This window comes from Gymnoscopelus microlampas (genome assembly GCF_963454915.1).
Source record: "Gymnoscopelus microlampas genome assembly, chromosome: 8".
NCBI classification, from domain to species: domain Eukaryota; kingdom Metazoa; phylum Chordata; class Actinopteri; order Myctophiformes; family Myctophidae; genus Gymnoscopelus; species Gymnoscopelus microlampas.
The window spans coordinates 1,368,170-1,388,800 of NC_139945.1; the positions used below are offsets into that span (position 1 = coordinate 1,368,170).

Here is a 20,631-nt window from a genome sequence, read left to right on the forward strand (position 1 = left end):
CCATAAGGGTCCATTTGGTGCCTAATCTATCATTTAGCTGGGGACCCCCTGGAACTCCCTCAAGGACCCCTGGGGGTCCCCGGACCCCACTTTGAGAACCAATGCTCTAAACCCCTAACAGCTCCCCGAGCGCACGTCTGCTCACTGTTCCTACATCACTGTTCCTACATCACTGTTCCTACATCACTGCTCCTACATCACTGTTCCTACATCACTGTTCCTACATCACTGCTCCTACATCACTGTTCCTACATCACTGTTCCTACAGTACATCACTGCTCCTACATCACTGTTCCTACATCACTGTTCCTACATCACTGTTCCTACATCACTGCTCCTACATCACTGCTCCTACATCACTGTTCCTACATCACTGCTCCTACATCACTGTTCCTACATCACTGTTCCTACATCACTGTTCCTACGTCACTGCTCCTACATCACTGCTCCTACATCACTGCTCCTACATCACTGCTCCTACATCACTGTTCCTACATCACTGTTCCTACGTCACTGCTCCTACATCACTGCTTCTACATCACTGCTCCTACATCACTGCTCCTACATCACTGCTCCTACATCACTGTTCCTACAGTACATCACTGCTCCTACATCACTGTTCCTACATCACTGCTCCTACATCACTGTTCCTACATCACTGTTCCTACATCACTGTTCCTACATCACTGTTCCTACAGTACATCACTGCTCCTACATCACTGTTCCTACATCACTGCTCCTACATCACTGTTCCTACATCACTGTTCCTACAGTACATCACTGCTCCTACATCACTGTTCCTACAGTACATCACTGCTCCTACATCACTGTTCCTACATCACTGCTCCTACATCACTGTTCCTACATCACTGTTCCTACATCACTGCTCCTACATCACTGCTCCTACATCACTGCTCCTACATCACTGCTCCTACATCACTGTTCCTACATCACTGTTCCTACATCACTGTTCCTACATCACTGCTCCTACATCATGTTCCTACATCACTGTTCCTACATCACTGCTCCTACATCACTGCTCCTACATCACTGCTCCTACATCACTGTTCCTACATCACTGTTCCTACATCACTGTTCCTACATCACTGTTCCTACATCACTGTTCCTACATCACTGCTCCTACATCACTGTTCCTACATCACTGTTCCTACATCACTGTTCCTACATCACTGTTCCTACATCACTGTTCCTACATCACTGCTCCTACATCACTGTTCCTACATCACTGTTCCTACATCACTGCTCCTACATCACTGCTCCTACATCACTGTTCCTACATCACTGTTCCTACAGTACATCACTGCTCCTACATCACTGTTCCTACATCACTGTTCCTACATCACTGTTCCTACAGTACATCACTGCTCCTACATCACTGTTCCTACATCACTGCTCCTACATCACTGTTCCTACATCACTGTTCCTACATCACTGTTCCTACATCACTGTTCCTACATCACTGTTCCTACATCACTGCTCCTACATCACTGTTCCTACATCACTGTTCCTACATCACTGTTCCTACATCACTGCTCCTACATCACTGTTCCTACATCACTGTTCCTACATCACTGTTCCTACATCACTGTTCCTACAGTACATCACTGCTCCTACATCACTGTTCCTACATCACTGCTCCTACATCACTGCTCCTACATCACTGTTCCTACATCACTGTTCCTACATCACTGTTCCTACATCACTGTTCCTACATCACTTCACTGTTCCTACATCACTGTTCCTACATCACTGTTCCTACATCACTGTTCCTACATCACTGTTCCTACATCACTGCTCCTACATCACTGCTCCTACATCACTGTTCCTACATCACTGTTCCTACATCACTGCTCCTACATCACTGCTCCTACATCACTGTTCCTACATCACTGTTCCTACATCACTGTTCCTACATCACTGTTCCTACATCACTGTTCCTACATCACTGCTCCTACATCACTGTTCCTACATCACTGTTCCTACATCACTGTTCCTACATCACTGTTCCTACATCACTGCTCCTACATCACTGCTCCTACATCACTGTTCCTACATCACTGCTCCTACATCACTGTTCCTACATCACTGCTCCTACATCACTGTTCCTACATCACTGCTCCTACATCACTGCTCCTACATCACTGCTCCTACATCACTGTTCCTACATCACTGTTCCTACATCACTGTTCCTACATCACTGCTCCTACATCACTGTTCCTACATCACTGTTCCTACATCACTGCTCCTACATCACACAGTGACATGTTGCACCTTAATCCCATGTACAACGCACTGACGTTGTCTTTTATTGTGCTTTTCTTTCTAAGCACCATAACTAACGTCCATAAGTATATCATGCACATTATACATTGCTGCTATGCTCACACACCTTTATATCTTATCTCGGGTACCAGTGTAAATATGTAGATAACTGTTTTGTTTGTGTTCTCTCTCATTTGATCTGCCCCCTTTCTGATCTGTACCTATCATTTTATAATGCTGATTTACTTTTCGGGGCAAGTGGGCATGACTTTTGGGCAAGTAGAACATGACTTGTGCTTGGCCATCTCAGTACATCTGAGACCTTACTGTCCCCCCCCCACCCCCGTAGGCCTCATTGTTCAAACTACAGTCTCAAAACACTGCAACATACCAAGATGATTAGAAAACCACAGAGAATCAAATCTGTTTTTTTTCTCTGCAACAAATTCTAACAAAACATACACAGACTCCAATGATGGATGAATGAATGTAATGATGGAGTGAATGGATTGATGGATAGATGGATAGATGGATAGATGGATGGATGGATGGATGGATGGATAGATGGATAGATGGATAGATGGATAGATGGATAGATGGATGGATGAGATTTACCGGGTGGAAGAAGTTGGCCTGCGCTCCCAGAGACAGCAACCTCAGACATGTCTCCAGACTTCCTGTCCGCACACTGGAGTGGAGTTGCTGAGAGAGAGAGAGAGAGAGAGAGAGAGATAGAGAGAGACACAGAGAGACAGAGACAGAGAGACAGAGAGAGAGAGAAATAACATTCAACTTGACAAATAAGTATATATGCGTTTCCCCGATTTGATTGCTTAGGTTTCACATTCAAACCAGCAACTCTCAGGCCTTGGCTACACGTACATGGATCTTTTACTAAACGGATATTTTAGTCCTCCGTTTTTAAAAAGAATCCCTGGCCACATGACAAAGATAAACAAAAATCCCTGTCCAAACGTAGACGCAGAAACGCATCGATCAGCTGCAAGTTTCAATTTTATATCAGATTTTATATTTACATTTATTTTATAATTATATATATGAGGGGCCAAATACAAATACATTTTTAATCACATGTTAAGGCCCAATACTGCAATAGCTGCATTATTTTAATAGCATACGTGAACAGCATACGGGAACATAAACGAAAACAACATTATTAGGGAGCAGCTGCAGCGCAAACAGTATAGCCATGGTTCACATGACGCTGTCGAGCCTCTGGTTTATAGTGGTGTTAGTTTTTTTTTTTACATTGCCAACTCTCACATGTACATAAACGTTCAGATTTCAAATATAAAGTGCTTATCCCTGAGCCACGGATGTTACAAGGCAATCCGGACCGCGATAAGTACCCGTATCTCCCGTATTGTTCAATAAAAAAGCATTTTAATCCCATCGCCGGCCATTTTCTTTTTTTTGGGTAATGTTCAGAGTGCAATACACCTCCCAACCATTGGTATCGCATGGTTGAAAGCATCGGAGAAAATTTGGAGAAAATGGCCGGCGATCGGATTAAAATGCTTTTTATTGAACAATACGGGAGATACGGGTACTTATCGCGGTCCGGATCGCCTTGTAACGTCCGTGGCTCAGGGGTAAGCACTTTATATTTGAAATCTGAACGTTTCCTACATGTGAGTTGGCAATGTAAAAACATCGAACACCACTATAAAGCAGGGACTCTCGGCCCCATTACTGTCATGGTATGACAGTCATGTTTCAGGGCTGAGTTTTACTTCATCGATTCATTCCATGGGCGGTCGTCCCAAAAAAACTCCCCGCCCCACGCACCTTTTGAGCAGACCACCAGCGGCCGCTCCATGGTCGCTGGATTTTGACCCGGGGCGATTGTGTTTTTTATTTTATTTTAGGACGACAGACCCCGCAGTCAACCCGGGTGCGTGTGCGCTACTCGGCGCAGAGAAGAGGGTTTTCTTCACACAGTGAATGAGCTACTTTTCCCACCACTGTCTTGTTATTAATTATGACATTATTTTGCCATAAATGAGCATGTCTTGTTTCATAGACTGTAAGCATTGCTCTCTCTCTCTCTCTCTCTCTCTCTCTCTCTCTCTCTCTCTCTCTCTCTCTCTCTCTCTCTCTCTCTCTCTCTCTCTCTCTCTCTCTCTCTCTCTCTCTCTCTCTCTCTCTCTCTCTCTCTCTCTCTCTCTCTCTCTCTCTCTCTCTCTCTCTCTCTCTCTCTCTCTCTCTCTCTCTCTCTCTCTCTCTCTCTCTCTCTCTCTCTCTCTATTATATTATTTATTATTATAATGATCATGTGCGAATGCGCGATGACGTCATCGTTTCTCAAAATCTCCGGATTACATGTCCACACAGATCCACTGAAACGCATGTTTTGGAAAACCTTCACTTATTTATCCGTTTACAAAAATATCCGTTTTAGCGGCCAAAAACACCGTTTGCGTGTGGCTGAAAGGCCCAAACGCACACAAAAATGTCCGTTTACAAAAAGATCCATGTACGTGTAGCCAAGGCCTCAGTGTGATTGGACGTCATATGAATGAATGGGATGTTTTTCGGTTGTTTGTGTTTGAGTAGCCAATCATTTTCATCTCTGTGACGATTTCAGCCTCCCCCCCTCCATAGTGTTTACACACCGACTTCACGGGTGAAATCTCGTCTTGCGAGATTTCCGGAGGGAGGGGCACATCTAACACACACACACACACACACACACACACACACACACACACACACACACACACACACACACACACACACACACACACACACACACACACACACACACACACACACACACACACACACACACACACACACACACACACTGGATATTAAAATATGTGATCTAGTGCATGGCCCATACGCTCCAGTGTGTAGCTGTGGTGGACTCAGGATGGAGTTATGACCTTTTTGTACTGGACCACTCGCCCTACGATATAATAATAGCATATAAAAGGTTGTCCGGAATGATCCTTTAATCTTGAATGTTAAAACCAAGCAGCTATAATTTAATTCTCAAGAAAAACAAACCGAAGTAACAAAAACATGAGAGCATGGTGTAATATTAACCCTATGTTCACCTTGCTGAGGTCCTTGGTGGTGTAATATTAACCCTATGTTCACCTTGCTGAGGTCCTTGGTGGTGTAATATTAACCCTATGTTCCCTCACCTTGCTGAGGTCCTTGGTGGTGTAACATTAACCCTATGTTCCCTCACCTTGCTGAGGTCCTTGGTGGTGACACCATCGTCGTCTCTACAGGGCAGCTTGTGGACGAAGGCCAGCATCTGGTACTTGGCTCTGATGAACTCTGACTTGGTGGGACTGTAGGAGACAGAGAGACCATTAAACATGACTGTAGGAGACAGAGAGACCATTAAACATGACTGTAGGAGACAGAGAGACCATTAAACATGACTGTAGGAGACAGAGAGACCATTAAACATGACTGTAGGGGACAGAGGAATGGACCATCAATTCAACACATTCCCTGCCAATCACGTAGATCTACGTCTATTGGTCTTTTAAGTGGTTTACATTACATTGCACTCTTGTGCATATTATGTGATGCGATGCGGCCTTTTTGAAAAACTTTACCCCCGCATAATTATGCGCCATTATGCTGATTATGTGGTCAATTCTGCGATCGCATAATCGCATTTTTTCTGGAGGGTCTATAATATGGTCCATCTATGAAAGAGAAGTGGAAAAGTCACGTGATCTCTCTCACAGACCGGATCACGTGATCCGCGGAGAGGCGCGGTCCCGTGAAATTCTCGCGCTCGTATGTGCACACGCGTGTGCGGGGGGGGGGGGGTATCAAAATGTACTTAAAGTACCAAAAGTAAGTGTTGAAATGTTTGAAAATAGCCTAGGTATAAAATAGAGCTAAAGTGGTTAATGTATGTTTTATAATGTAATAATTTATATCTGAAAAGTAACTACCTAAAGTTTTGAAATAATTGTAGTGGAGTAAAAGTACAATATTTGCCTCTGAGATGTAGTGGAGTAGAAGTAAAAGTATTGGAAATTGGAAATGCTCTAGTAAAGTACAGATACCTCAAAATTGTACTTAAGTGCAGTACATGTACTTAGTTACTTTCCACCGCTGGTTGTGAGCTTGTAGATGATGTAATAAGTGTGACAGGCCTACCTGTGCCATCAGTGACATTTACACCTGGTGCAGGTGCAGGAAAAAGGCTACCAGCATCATGAGAGATGCTGCTAGACCTTGAACCGTGATCATTGCATAGAAGTGATCTAGTGATCTGTGAGATTACCCGTGATTTTGCACGATGGTCCTGGCTAACGCCTGGAACGATAACATCTCTCACGCGGGTCACAATGGCGCAGCGATCGCGCATACAAAATGAGTCGTTTTCCCCACCGTAAAACGTTTCGGAGTTATAGGGGTTTTAGAGAAGGAGATCGGAAGCGGATGGGAGCCATGTTTTTTGGCACGATGATCCATCTGTCCTTTCCTTCTCAGAATCACCATGGGTGATTCCAGAGCTGCTCCAGCCCCTACCGTGTGGAAAAAACGGGGGAAAAAACAAAAAGACTGATAACTCGTAATTTAACGGTTTCGTCACCAAAGCGATACCCTATGAAAACACGTAATATTACGGTTTTGGCACCCGATGTGTTAATACTGTTGTTGCTATTGCACAGTTTTCAGTGCAATCTTACTGGGCAAAGGCAATTTATTGCACTATACTAGGTATTATGTAGCGTTTTATGTAGTGTTTATGTGTATTTATGTATTCTGCCATGACCAGGACCTGGGTAACACGTTGTGTTCTGCATGCAATGACAATATAAAGCTCCTCCACCTGCCTACGTCATAGAAATAGCAGTCAAACAGGACCCTGGTAGCGAGAGTGAGAAAAAGACGAACATAGCGAATCAGTCTGGATTTGAGGCTCCACTACATCGCAGAGACCAATATTATACTTTTACTTTTACTCCACGACAATTATCTGAAAACTTGAGTTACTAGTTACTTTGTGGATTTTGATTATTATTACAAAACATACATTAACCACTTCAGACCTATAGACATTTCGGCCATTTCAAAATAGCAGATCTACAAGCTCACAATGTGTCGCGATGGGACGCATTGTGAGCTTGTAGATCTGCTGTTTTCAAAAGATTTTTATACATTTGAAAACGTGTGAAAAGTGACTACTGGACTTTGTCCTGAGGGTTAGGTTTCATAATAAATGATAATTCATAATGTATGAAGGGTGTACAGTATAGTGGTAGGTTCTTACTGGACTTTGTCCTGAGGGTTAGGTTTATAGTATAGTGTAGGATCTTACTGGACTTTGTCCTGAGGGTTAGGTTTATAGTATAGTGTAGGTTCTTACTGGACTTTGTCCTGAGGGTTAGGTTTATAGTATAGTGTAGGTTCTTACTGGACTTAGTCCTGAGGGTTAGGTTTATAGTATAGTGTAGGTTCTTACTGGACTTTGTCCTGAGGGTTAGGTTTATAGTATAGTGTAGGTTCTTACTGGACTTTGTCCTGAGGGTTAGGTTTATAGTATAGTGTAGGTTCTTACTGGACTTTGTCCTGAGGGTTAGGTTTCCTGCGTCCGCTCTGAACCTGAGCAGGGTCCAGTAGACTGTGTTCCCAGATGGAGTTTGCCCCGTTACTGGCCAGGGTCTGTACCATCTGAAACACATTATAAACACATTATAAACATATGAGTCTGGACCTTCTGAAACATGTTATAAACATAGTGAGTTAGCCCTGTTACTGGCCAGAGTCTGTACCATCTGAAACACATTATAAACACAGTTAATGATGTGGAGACACACACACACACACACACACACACACACACACATACACATACACACACACACACACACACACACACACACACACACACACACACACACACACACACACACACACACACACACACACACACACACACACACACACACTTTGAATTGAAAAAGAAAAAGTCTGAGTGTGTGCTGGTATTCAGACGGTACTACTCTATCTGAGTGTGCTGATATTTACTAATATTGAGTTTCACCGTTTCCATGATCTGGCTTCATAGAAAATACTAATGTGTCCTTATGACAGAATGACAGTAAAGAGGGTGCCACCTTCACTTAATGCGGCCCACAGGTTAATATCAGAATAGTGATATATTATTGATTTCAAACATGACCCACTTTAATTACTTCAGTCTATATTAGTTGCGTAATGACTAGTATTAACATTCTATTGTCTTTTTTATGTCCAATGTATGTGTATTTAAGTTCATAAAGTTAACATAAGTATAACTAAATGCATTTGAAATTAAATAAAAATGTTACTTTTCAGGATTACAATTCAACAATAGCAAAAAAATAACAATTAAGAAATAGCAGATCTACAGGCGCAAAACTGTTGAGCTTGTAGATCGGCTATTTATTGCTACTTTTGTGTGACATAGAATGGCGAACTACGGCATTAATTTACGAAAATTGTAAATACAGAGATAACAGTATATGCAATGTGTCCCTCTGGAGTGAGTGTGGAAATATAACGGCCCTCTGCATCATCAAAGTTGCATCACCCCTGCTGTAAACTGTCCCACAACGACAAGTCTGCCCGAAACATATAGCTGTTATTATTATTATTATAAATTAGTTGTCTTTTTTATGGACCCGGTTCCTAATTGAACCCGTGAAATTTGTTCCGAGATCCAATTAGTTCCGAGACCCGTACAGACCTGACCCAGACTGTTAGATGTTATATAGGCTATGAGACTTGACGCTGCCATCTAGTATGCTCTTATCTGTGATGGCAGCACATTGCGCTGTCTGTCTGCACAGCAAAATTCTCCAGCGTGCATTGAACTCTGGGAGTGTAGAACGACTACGAAATGAACCAAGCGGACACATTTTGACACAATCCTGTGTTCATAGATAGCGGAATACATGATACATTTTGATTCCATGGGGGTCCATGGTGTAGTTCGATGCGCTGGTAGTGTTGATTTTGACAACACATTTTTATTCAGTTTCAGTCATAGTCTTTTGAATCTAATTCCATTTAGCTCTAGTCATATTTTAGTCATCTGAAATGTTTTACTGTTAGTCTAGTTTTAGTCGACTAAATATCATAAGATTTTAGTCGACTAAATCTACAGTTGATTTAGTCGACTAAAATGTATTTTGGAGGTGCCTTGATGGCGTCGTAGCGGCTGATTTTACACTTGGTTGCATGCTGAAAATAGCAGATCTACAAGCTCACAAAGCGTCGCAGTGCGACGCGTTGTGAGCTTGTAGATCTGCTATTTTCAGAGCGCAACACCCGAGCGCAACCAAAACATAAAATCTCCACTAGATCCCTCACTAACATTTTAGTCTAATGTGTTGATGAAATTGTCAGCATGTTTAGTCTTAGTTTTAGTCATCATAGCTTAGTTTTTATGTAGTTTTCGTCAGTGATAAAAGGAAGTTCACCAACATTTTTCGTCATAGTTTTAGTTGAGGAAATCAACACTACACAGGCACATGCACAATGATTACTAGCCTATGCTTTGCTTTCACACTAACCTCTCTCTCTTTGTAACAATATCTTCTATGGCCTTGTATTGCTTCTGTTTGCTCTTTTTTACTTTGTGCAACACTTAGGTCAACTATGGTTGTTTTTTTTAAAGGAGCATTTCACCCCTGGAAGAACTTACAGTCACTCAATGTTAATAATATTTGTAGTAGATAACAGTAGCAACATTTTAAATTTGCACCGTATGGCCAGACAAAATATAGAAGTCTGTGTGTTTGACTGGACTGCTGCATTACTACAATGACCATAATGCTTTGGGGCACTAGCCCTTCCTTGTGGGGAGGGGAGGCTGCGTGGGGGTGTGGTCTACATTGTAGTCAGGAAATAAGGTGAGATAAAGAGACTATGAGTCAAATGACTCATAGTCTCTGAGGATATGGATACAAATCTAAACATACAGATAAAACACACCAGGATCATGTTTATGTGTCCTAGGCCTAGATAAAAATAGGGGATTGATGCAAAATCGGCAAAATGTCCCTTTAAATGTGCTATATGAATGAAGTCTGATTGACTGATTGATGGGGGGCCACATGGGGGGTCTTACCTGTAGCAGGGCGGGGGGCCAGCCGCTGTGTCTCAGGTGTTTGACTATAGAGATGTGTCTCCCCAGACTGCGATGCACAGAGCAGCATTCATCACACACCAGAACCCCTCTGTTGATGCTAGTCCACCCTGGGTCTGAGAGAGAGACATAGAGACACACAGAGAGAGAGAGAGAGAGACAGACAGACAGACAGACAGACAGACAGACAGACAGACAGACAGACAGACAGACAGACACAGAGAGAGACACACAGAGAGAGAGAAACTGTGGTCAGGAATCAAGATGTGTGCCGTGTGCGACTGCCAGCACAACAGTTATGTAGGTGTAAAGTACCAGGCTCTCTCCTGTCCTAAACTAAAGCCTCCAAAGTCACAGTCTAATGACAGCACTTTGCTGCGCTGACAATACTCCTTGGACTATGTTTCTATTTCTGTCACACCTTAAACCCATTAAGACCTGGAACGCATCTGTGTCACTTTTTAGATTTGAGCTAAAAAGCATTATTTTACGCTTTTGGCTATTCAAAAATAGTAGATATACAAGCTTGTAGCGGCGCTGCAAGTTTGTAGATCTGCTATTTTTGAAAAAACGTCAAAATGTGTGCAAATTGAATATTTATATTATTTTAAAGCGAACATTTGTAACTCAAATCTTTGCTTCTGGGGGGGGGGGGCCTGGAACAAACTATTTTGAGATGGGGGTCGGCGGCCAAATACATATAATTTTGGGGGTCCTTGACATGAAAAAGTTTGAGAACCACTGATATAGAAACATAGGTTTTCTCAGAATACTGTTGGGATTTAGAACACATTTTGCAGAATCGGAACCTCAGGCCTCAATCGGTTAAATAAATACTTTACAGTACAAGGAGGGTGACATTTATTTGTCAGGGCTCCTCAGACTTGCAGTTCATTGATAAAAAAAAACAGAATACAACTTCACATTATAAAATCATCAGCCCATAATAAAAAGCTAGTGTTAAAATAAAAGGTGCTTTAAATTGAAAAAAGAAAAAGCCTATCTTCATATTATTCACGTGGTGCATGTCAGAACGCTACTTATTCAAAAGCCTTATCGCTTGGTAAAAGAACGTTCTTTGGTGTTCTCTCTGTCTTTGCCGACAAGGCTTTGGTGTTTTGTCCCGTTTCGATGCGACCAAGACTCCACAAACTTTCCATGGTTGAGGTGATATGGGTTCTAAGTCAGTGGTTCTCAAACGTTTTCGTGCCACGGACCCCCAAATAGACACTTATTAGACCGCGGACCCCCATTTGAAAAGATAAGCCAGGGACCCCCCATAAGAGAAGATTTTTACGGCTCTCTAGCAGTGATTTCAACCATTTTAATTTCAAGGACCCCCAGTTTGACATGCATTAGGCTACGGACCCCCATTCAATGGCATTTATGTCTCTGGGACCCCAATTCATATTGTAAAATCAATGTTAATCTAACTCTGAGAGTGTACAAATGGAACCAAATGGACCCGTTAGGGTCCATTTGGTTCCATTTGTACACTCTCAGAGTTACAGACCCATAAGGGTCCATTTGGTTCCATTTGTACACTCTCAGAGTTACAGACCCATAAGGGTCCATTTGGTTCCTGTCCATCATTTAGCTGTGGACCCCCTGGAACCCCCTCAAGTACCCCTGGGGGTCCCCGGACCCCACTTTGAGAACCAATGTTGTAAGTGATCCTACGGGCTTTGGCGACACACCACAGCGGCTTGTTGTAGAGGTTCTGGATGGAGGGAGGCTCAGATGTCTGCACCAGGGGGTTGACACTGAGGTCCCTGCCCCGTCGGGGAAAGTATACATGTCATCTTCTACTCGCCCCAAAGGTCAAGCCCACTTGTCCGAGAAGTTAATGGTGATGATTATTCTTTACTCTACTTGTGAATTCTGGGGCTGTGCGATATGGACATACCTCAATATTTATGACAAATATCTCAATAGCTATACAATATGACTGTGGGTTCACACACTTGTTATTTTATATGTTTAACACGTGTAGCAACAGTGAAAACTCTGCAAAAGAAACCTGCATATTAGGTGAACTGTGCTCTCTTATTTTAAACACCACATACATCTTGTGTTGTGCTTATAGCCCACTCAAACACACTTGCCCCGTCGGGCAACCTGAAAACAAGCTCCACTTCCCCCTGAGGCACCAGCCTCTCTATCGCAATAAGCTACCAGGTCTATGAGAACAAGCCCAAAAGAAGTCACTATGCTACGTCCATTTGAAAACAGCAGATCTACAAGCTCACAGCGCGTCGCGATGCGACGTGCTGTGAGCTTGTAGATCTGCTATTTTCCAAAAAAGAAATCTTGGGAAAATATATTTTTTAAGAACACTAATCTTGTATAGAGGGGTCCCGGGCAAAAAACATTTGTAGATGGGAGGGGGGCACAGACAAATGCATATTAATCTGGGAGTCCTTGCTATGACAATGTTTAAAAACCACTGGTTTGGGGGGGGACACAAGTACATAACAAATAAGTTTAGTAGAACAAGCTAAGAACATTATTTAGTTTTGATTTAAACCTCTCTTTGGAGCACACGTCACTCAGACTGTGTGATGAATGACACCTCAGCTCACAAACACAGCTTCACAAACAGTAGAGATGCACAAACTGTTAACAAACTGTTAACTAACTGTTAACTAACTGTTAAACTGTCAAAATAGACACTTACAAAGACAGCATTTGGCTCATAATCTGCATTCATTATGATCATCAATTTCACAATCAACTGAACATTAAAATAACTGCTGGTGCAGAGTCCAGTGCTCTGCAGTCCAGTGGTTCCCAAAACTGGGGGTCCCAGAATTATTTTTGGGGGTCCCTCAGATGATTAGCTGCTGTATCTGCTATATTCACAATATGCATAGTGGAACAGAGTGAAACTAAATGTAATGCCTTAACTCCTACAGTTCCAAGTGCTTTGTCAGGGTGGGGGGTTCAAATATTATTATTTTTTTGGGGGGGGGGTCCACAGTTCAAATATGATTATTTTGGGGGGGGGGTCCCCAGTTCACATATTGAACGCCCAAAAGAATATAGAATTATATTGTCAGGGAGACCAAATACATCTTAAAGACAATCTAAATCCTAACAGTACAGCATGTTTCTATATCAGTGGTGCTCCAACTTTTCCATGTCAAGGACCACCACAATGATATGCATTTGGTACATACATGGGAGACATGGGTACGCGACGCGTTGTGAGCTTGTAGATCTGCTATTTTCAAACAGCCTAGGTATAAAATAGGGCTAAACTGGTTAATGTATGTTTTATACAATAATAATTTATCTCTGCAAAGTAACTAGTAACTAAAGTTGACAAATAATTGTAGTGGAGTAAAAGTACAATATTTGCCTCTGAGATGTAGTGGAGTAGAAGTAAAAGTATTGAAAATTGGCAATACTACACTAAAGTAAAAAATACCCCCAAAAAATGACTTAAGTACAGTACTTGAGTAAATGTACTTAAGTTACTTTACATCACTGCCCATGACAAATACTGCAGTAATCAGGCAACAAACAAACACAAACAGAAGCGTCACTTGCGTATGATGACATGGATTTTGGGGAGACTGCCACGAATATTAGAAAAACGGAACATTAATGAATAAATGTGGGTCATAAATCAGAGGGAAAGATGAGCACTCAGCAGATCTGTGCTATGGGATGTGAACGCTCCCAGCGCGGCGGTCAGTGTTGCCAGATTATGTGAGAGAAATAAGCAATCAGGTCTAAGAAAGTCCAAAGCCAAAAAGAAGCCACTGTAGGCTACGGCTGTTTAAAAAAAACAGCAGATCTACAAGTTCACAAGTGTAAGCGACTTACACCGTTGCGTAATAAACAAGCCCATAAATGGTAAATGGTGCATTTATATAGCGCTTCTATCCGAAGCGGAGGAAACCATGCAAGGCACCAACCTGCTCATCAGGAGTAATTAGGGGTTCAGCGTCTTGCTCAAGGACACTTCTACACTAACTCTAGGGGAGCGCCCCAGCCCGGGATCGAACTGGGAACCTTGCGGTTTTCCAGTTCACTCTACCCGGCCACTCTACCCCTGAGCCACTGCCGCCCCTATGTCTACATTGTGAGCTTGTAGATCTGCTAATTTTCAAATGGCCGAAATGAAGTAATGGAGTAAAAGTACAATATTTGCCTCTGAGATGTAGTGGAGTAGAAGTAATAGAATAAATAAAAAAAAACTTGAAAAAAGCAAGGTGATGTTGGAATAGTTTGGAAACATTTTAACAACATAAATCGTATATCGGGGGGTCCCTGGGTCTGCGGACAAATGCATAGTAATCTGGGGGTCCTTGCCATGATAATGTTTGAGAACCACTGGTTTAAACAACGTTAGGAAACGAGCCCAAATAAACAACTACACTGTAGAAACAAGACCAAAAGTTTAGCGACAGTAAAACAAGCCCAAAGTCGCTTATAGTAAGCAGACATGGCAACACTGTCTGTAGGTGTTAAAACTAGTGACAACACATACACACATAGACACATATAGGAGAGGGAGCTACACAAAACACACATTCCTAAAGACTGAACAGCTGCAAGAGAGATATAGCAGCTGTTACAACTAGAAGCGCACACACACACACACACACACACACACACACACACACACACACACACACACACACACACACACACACACACACACACACACACACACACACAGCTTAGGCCTGTCACTATTACTACAGAATTGTCTAATCGCAATAATTATATTCATAACACGTCATATGTAAATAGAATTACTATATTTAATAATTATATAATTATTACATTTATACATATTTAATTAATAATATAATTCTTATAATTATGATGCATAATTGTTTCCATGTTGGAAAACAACGTTCATACATTTTCAAATACATTAAAAAAAGCAGAAAAGGCTGATCTACAAGCTTACAACACGTGATGTAAGCTTGTAGATCAGCTGCCTATTTCTGCTTTTTTTTGGTCTAAAATTATATCTTTGTATATTTCAGTTATTTGTCGTATCTGCCCTGTGCAATGGTTGATTATGAAGCCTAAAAGGCAGGCAGAAATTAAATGTATATATATATATATATATATATATATATATATATATATATATATATATATATATATATATGTTCCAATGCCAAAAGCACAATTAAAATAGTTAATCACAGTTATGTGTATGACAATGAATCATCAATTTAAATGTGTAATGATGAACGCCCTAGTCAAGCTGCTGTGTATAGATAAGTATAGTATAGATGATGAAGATGATGATGATGGCCATAATGTGTCCACAGCTAAATGATTGTTATAGGAACCTAAATGGATCCTTGTTGTGGGTTTGTAACTCTAACAGTGGTTCCATGTGTGTGTCAGAGAACACTGAGGATTCTGCAGTGAAATAAACTAAAATAAAACATGTTTAAAAGCCAAAAGGATCAAAGGGGGGTCCGTGGCCCTAATGTCCATCAGACTGGGGGTCCTCGAAATGAACCCATTAAGACCTGAGGCGATTCTTAAAAATGTTTTGTAAATCCTAACAGTTTTTTGGAGAAAAAAAAATCAAAAAAATAATGTTTTTCAAGATTTTTCAAAAATAGCAGATCTACAAGCTCATAGCGCGGCACTCGGTGCCGCGCTATGAGCTTGTAGATCTGCTAGTTTTGAATAGCCAAAGAAATCTAAAGTGACACAGATGCGTTCCAGGTCTTAATGGGGGTTGCGATCCACTGAGGCTATATGGTCAACTTAATGAAGTGATGTCACACACACACACACACACACACAGTGATGTCATGTTGTTTTGGCATCACCCCATACACCCCCCCCCACACACACACACACACACACACACACACACACACACACACACACACACACACACAGTAGTAGACTACCTTGACCTTACACGCTCAGCCCTGCAGTTGAACTACACTCCTCACTGAGCATTGACTGTAAACACGTTTAAAACATGTTAAACCTCCTGGTTAGACTATTAATAGACACGTTTATTAATAACACGTTTATTCATTATTATTGTTTATTCTCATTAACCAGTTGAACCCCAGCAAAACATCTGAGGGAACATTCACCAAAAATAGCTGATCTACAAGCTATTTTTTAAATTTCCGTCTTGGGCGTTGCGACGCGTTGTGAGCTTGTCTATCGGCTAGATTGGCTGTAGGTGTATGTAAGCCTCAATATTGTACATCCCTTTGCGTCTCCACTGCACATATTCATAAAGTAATCTTCAATTGTTATAGTATAAATAGTTCAATAAACCGGGGACCCCGCAAAATAATCCTATTTGAACTGGGGACCCACTAAAATAATCATAATTGAACTGGGGACCCCCAAAAATAATAATATTTGAACTGGAGACCCCTCAAAATAATCATAATGGAACTGGGGACCCCCCACCCTTACAAGCACAATTGTATAGGAGTTGAGACATCACATTTATTTTGACTCGGTTCCACAGATAAATATTGTGAAAATAGCAGATCTACAAGCTCACAACTGAGCTTGTAGATCGGCTATTCTCACAATTGTTGTCTCTCTTATATTTTTTTACATTTTGGCCAATTGTTTGACCAGTTTATATAATATTATTGATTACTGTGTGTTGATTACTTTTGATGCAGTAATAATGTCCTTATTATTGTCTTCATGTATTATTTAAAAGGGTATTAAAAGTCCTTAAATTGTCACTTCACTATCATCTGGGGACCCACCCAAAAAAAACATCATGTGGGGACCCCCCTGGGGGCCCAGACCCACAGGTTGAAAACCACTGTTAGAGACTGGTTTAGCTCAACCTGCTAACTCAGCAATAACAACAACAATACTGATTTGATGGCCAACCACTAGCTGAAGTTAGCTTAGCTTAGCTTTAAAAGACCCTCCAACCACAACAAACAAACAAACAGCGTCAAACTGAACACTAACAGGCCGCAGAATAACGTTAAACTCAAGGCTTAATAATAATAATAATAATAATAATAACGTGGGGTTTGTTTACAACTAAAAACCTAAACACCTGAATGTGTGTCATCAACATATGAGCAACAACAACAACACTAGCTAGGAGGCTAACTAACGCTAAGCTAAGCTAACTGTGTCATGATGAAAGAACCAAAACAAAACAAACCTGACAACAACAACAATAACAGCCTTATTTAGACATAAATAACCTCTTTAACACAACTATGACGTATATAAACAGTCACCCTCATCAGAGGTTTGAGTGAAATACATATATTTATATGGTAATAAATACATTATTATTAGTGTTATATATATTATGTTGCTGAATGAGTGAACAGAGAGACATTGTGACACAAACACGCCTATTATATCACTTTATCTGAGGCCTGTAAATATAAATTATGTATTTTAATAATACTTCTAAACCATTCAAAACTAAATAAAATACTCTTTACTTTCACTGGAGAGACTTAATAAAATAAAATAAAAATAATCCTGGTTGTAAAGAAACCAAGGGGGAGCTAGCAGCTAGCAGAGCGAGAGGCTAGCTGTCTCTCCATCAGTCCACTGTGTCCAGGCCGCACCAGGCAGCACCTAGACCCGGCTGACAAGTGACAGCAGCCCGGCCTCCTGGCTGTAAAGAACCGGTGGAAGCTTAGCTTGCTATAGCAGCTACCTGCTAGCAGCTAAGCCGGCTATCGTAGCTCTCCAGGCCGCTCTCCTGGCACCTAGACCCGGCTGACAGTGACAACAGTCCGGCCTCCTATAACCCTCTCTCTCCTCTCTCCTTCCCTGTTCAAAAGGAACGCTTTTGTTGGCTTTAAATGAACCCTATATTGTATCCTTTCTGTATTATTATTATGTTATATTGTTATGTATTGGTTTCATTCATGGTGGTGGTTGCTGGTTACATTGTGGCCCAGTGTTGGCCCACCCTACCTGGCGCACTGCAGTCGGCGCAGACCTCCGGTCCTCTGGAGTTTCCTGGAGGAAGACATGATGATGCCGCTGCTTCTGCCGGGCCGAGGGGCCTGTGTGTCGGCCTGAAGCTCCGCCGCTTCTCGCCTCCTTCACCGCCCGGCTGGCGGCTTCTCAAACCGCCCCGGTCCTTCGGCCCGCGGTACGGCCGGGCCGAGGGGGCTGAATGTCGGCCGCGGGGGGGAGAGAGGCTCCGCTGATCTCTTCTCCACCGGTTCCTCCGGCCTTAACGGTCCGTTCGGCCCCGGTGCTCCTACAGGCTGAATGCAGAGAGAATAGAAGGAGTAACGGACGGACTGATGGAGGTATAGATGGAGGGATAGATGGTGGGAAGAAGGAGGGATGATGGAGGAGTCTGATCGCCCTTTCCTTCCTTTCTTCCTCTTTCCTTCTTTTTCCCGAACAATCTTCCTCGACCTCCCCGGAACTAGAAGCCTCCTCCTCGGCTCTCCGGAGGTCTCTTGACTCCCCTCCTCGATCCTCCAGCTGGCGGGCCGCTGCAGCTGTTTCAGTCCGCCTTCAGAGCTCTGTCTGTCGGCCTACTTTAAGTCCCAAACCCCTCCCCGGTGCTGGTTCTTCTGTTCCTCTGGGGTTTAACTCTTTCTGTTCAAATCTAAACCACCATGTCTCTATAAACACAGGCTTTTCTGGGACTACATCATAGTATTATTATTATTGTTATCATTATTATGGGGGTGATAATCCTCCATGTTGATCGTGGAGCTCCGCAGCCGGGGCCAGGCAGCGGGCTGCGGTGCAGTTGAGTGACCGGCAGACGGCGGCTCCTCTCCGGCTGTAGATGTCACCACCGTCCCGCTGAATCCTCCGACCTCCGGGGGTTGCCAGGTTTTGCCAGAAATGAGCAACCGGGTCAAGGAAAACATGCCCCCCAAAAAGGTGACACATTTAATTATATATATATATATATATATATATATATATATATATATATATATATATTATATATATATATATATATATATATATATATATATATATATGGTTTATACATCAGCTATTTGAAAATAGCAGATCTACAAGCTCACAACGCGTCACGATGGGATGCGTTGTGAGCTTGTAGATCTGCTGTTTTCCAAAAATAAATCTTGGGGAAACATTTGGAAACGTTTTAACAAACACAAATCTGAATACAGGGGTCCCTGGCATAAAATATTTTTAGATGGGGGTCCCGTGAACAAGTGTCCTTGACATGAAAATGTTTGAGAACCGCTGGTTTAAACAACATTTAGGATATTACTGTATATTATTGTTTGTCTTTAAATGTCTTGATGAATTCGAATACACAGGATATCTTAATGGAAACAAGCCCTGAACGCTTATCTGGGTTTTAATCATTTTAGCATTATTTTGTATCTATTTTATATACATCTGTGCCTTATTTGTAAACTGTTAATACAGTGTTCAATCAATCAATCAATCAATCAATCAATCAATCAATCAATCAATCAATCAAACAAGCAACTTGTACAGGGAAAACAAGCCCAAAGTCGCTTATAATAAGCAGACATGGCAACACCGTCCTCATCCTCTACCAGCCAGGATGTGTTGTACTTCCGTCGTATGACGGGAGTCCGCTTTGCTTAAAAACAAATAGCAGATCTACCAAGCTCACCATGCGTCGCACCCTCGATGCGCGGGAGCTTGTAGATCTGCTATTTTATATTATATCTTAATAATGTATTATTAATCATTAATTGGCTAAGTGATTATTAAGCATGTCATAATGCAATGTATTATTAATATAGCTAATATTAATAATAGCATAATAAAAATATGATAAATATAACACACACACACACACACACACACACACACACACACACACACACACACACACACACATAACATAATAATATTATTTATTTTATTATTAGTAGGCTATAAAATGATAATGTTTCCATATTTGAAAATATATGAACATTTTTAACATGAAAATTATTTTAATGATTATGACGATTATGTAAAAACAAATCTGATATTATTTATGTATAAAATATATATTGCGATTTAGGCGATTAAGTAATAATTGTGACAGGCGTAGTTAGTCTTCTGTGAGGTTTAGCACAATCATTTTTGCATATATTATGCATATCAGGCTGTGACCTATCTGTTTATTGATTGATTTATTGGCTAAACTAAACCATTGTTGGTGCTACAGTATTATTGGCTCATTATCACAGCTGTAGATGTATGAGCTGTTTAACAGGTCTGTATGAGAGTGT

General features: G+C 41.6%; 1 protein-coding gene across 1 annotated transcript in view; it reads right to left on the reverse strand.

Annotated features, from left to right (window-relative positions):
* Window positions 1–19,209, reverse strand: part of git1 (G protein-coupled receptor kinase interacting ArfGAP 1) — a 63,496-nt gene extending 44,287 nt beyond the window's left edge. Inside the window, 6 exon segments of the mRNA XM_084064032.1 lie at window positions 2,899–2,985; window positions 5,504–5,609; window positions 7,847–7,959; window positions 10,403–10,536; window positions 18,350–18,377; window positions 18,379–19,209. Of these exon segments, the coding sequence (XP_083920158.1) occupies window positions 2,899–2,985; window positions 5,504–5,609; window positions 7,847–7,959; window positions 10,403–10,536; window positions 18,350–18,377; window positions 18,379–18,408 (498 nt within the window). The 5' untranslated portion in view covers window positions 18,409–19,209.
* Window positions 19,210–20,631: the final 1,422 nt, after the last annotated feature.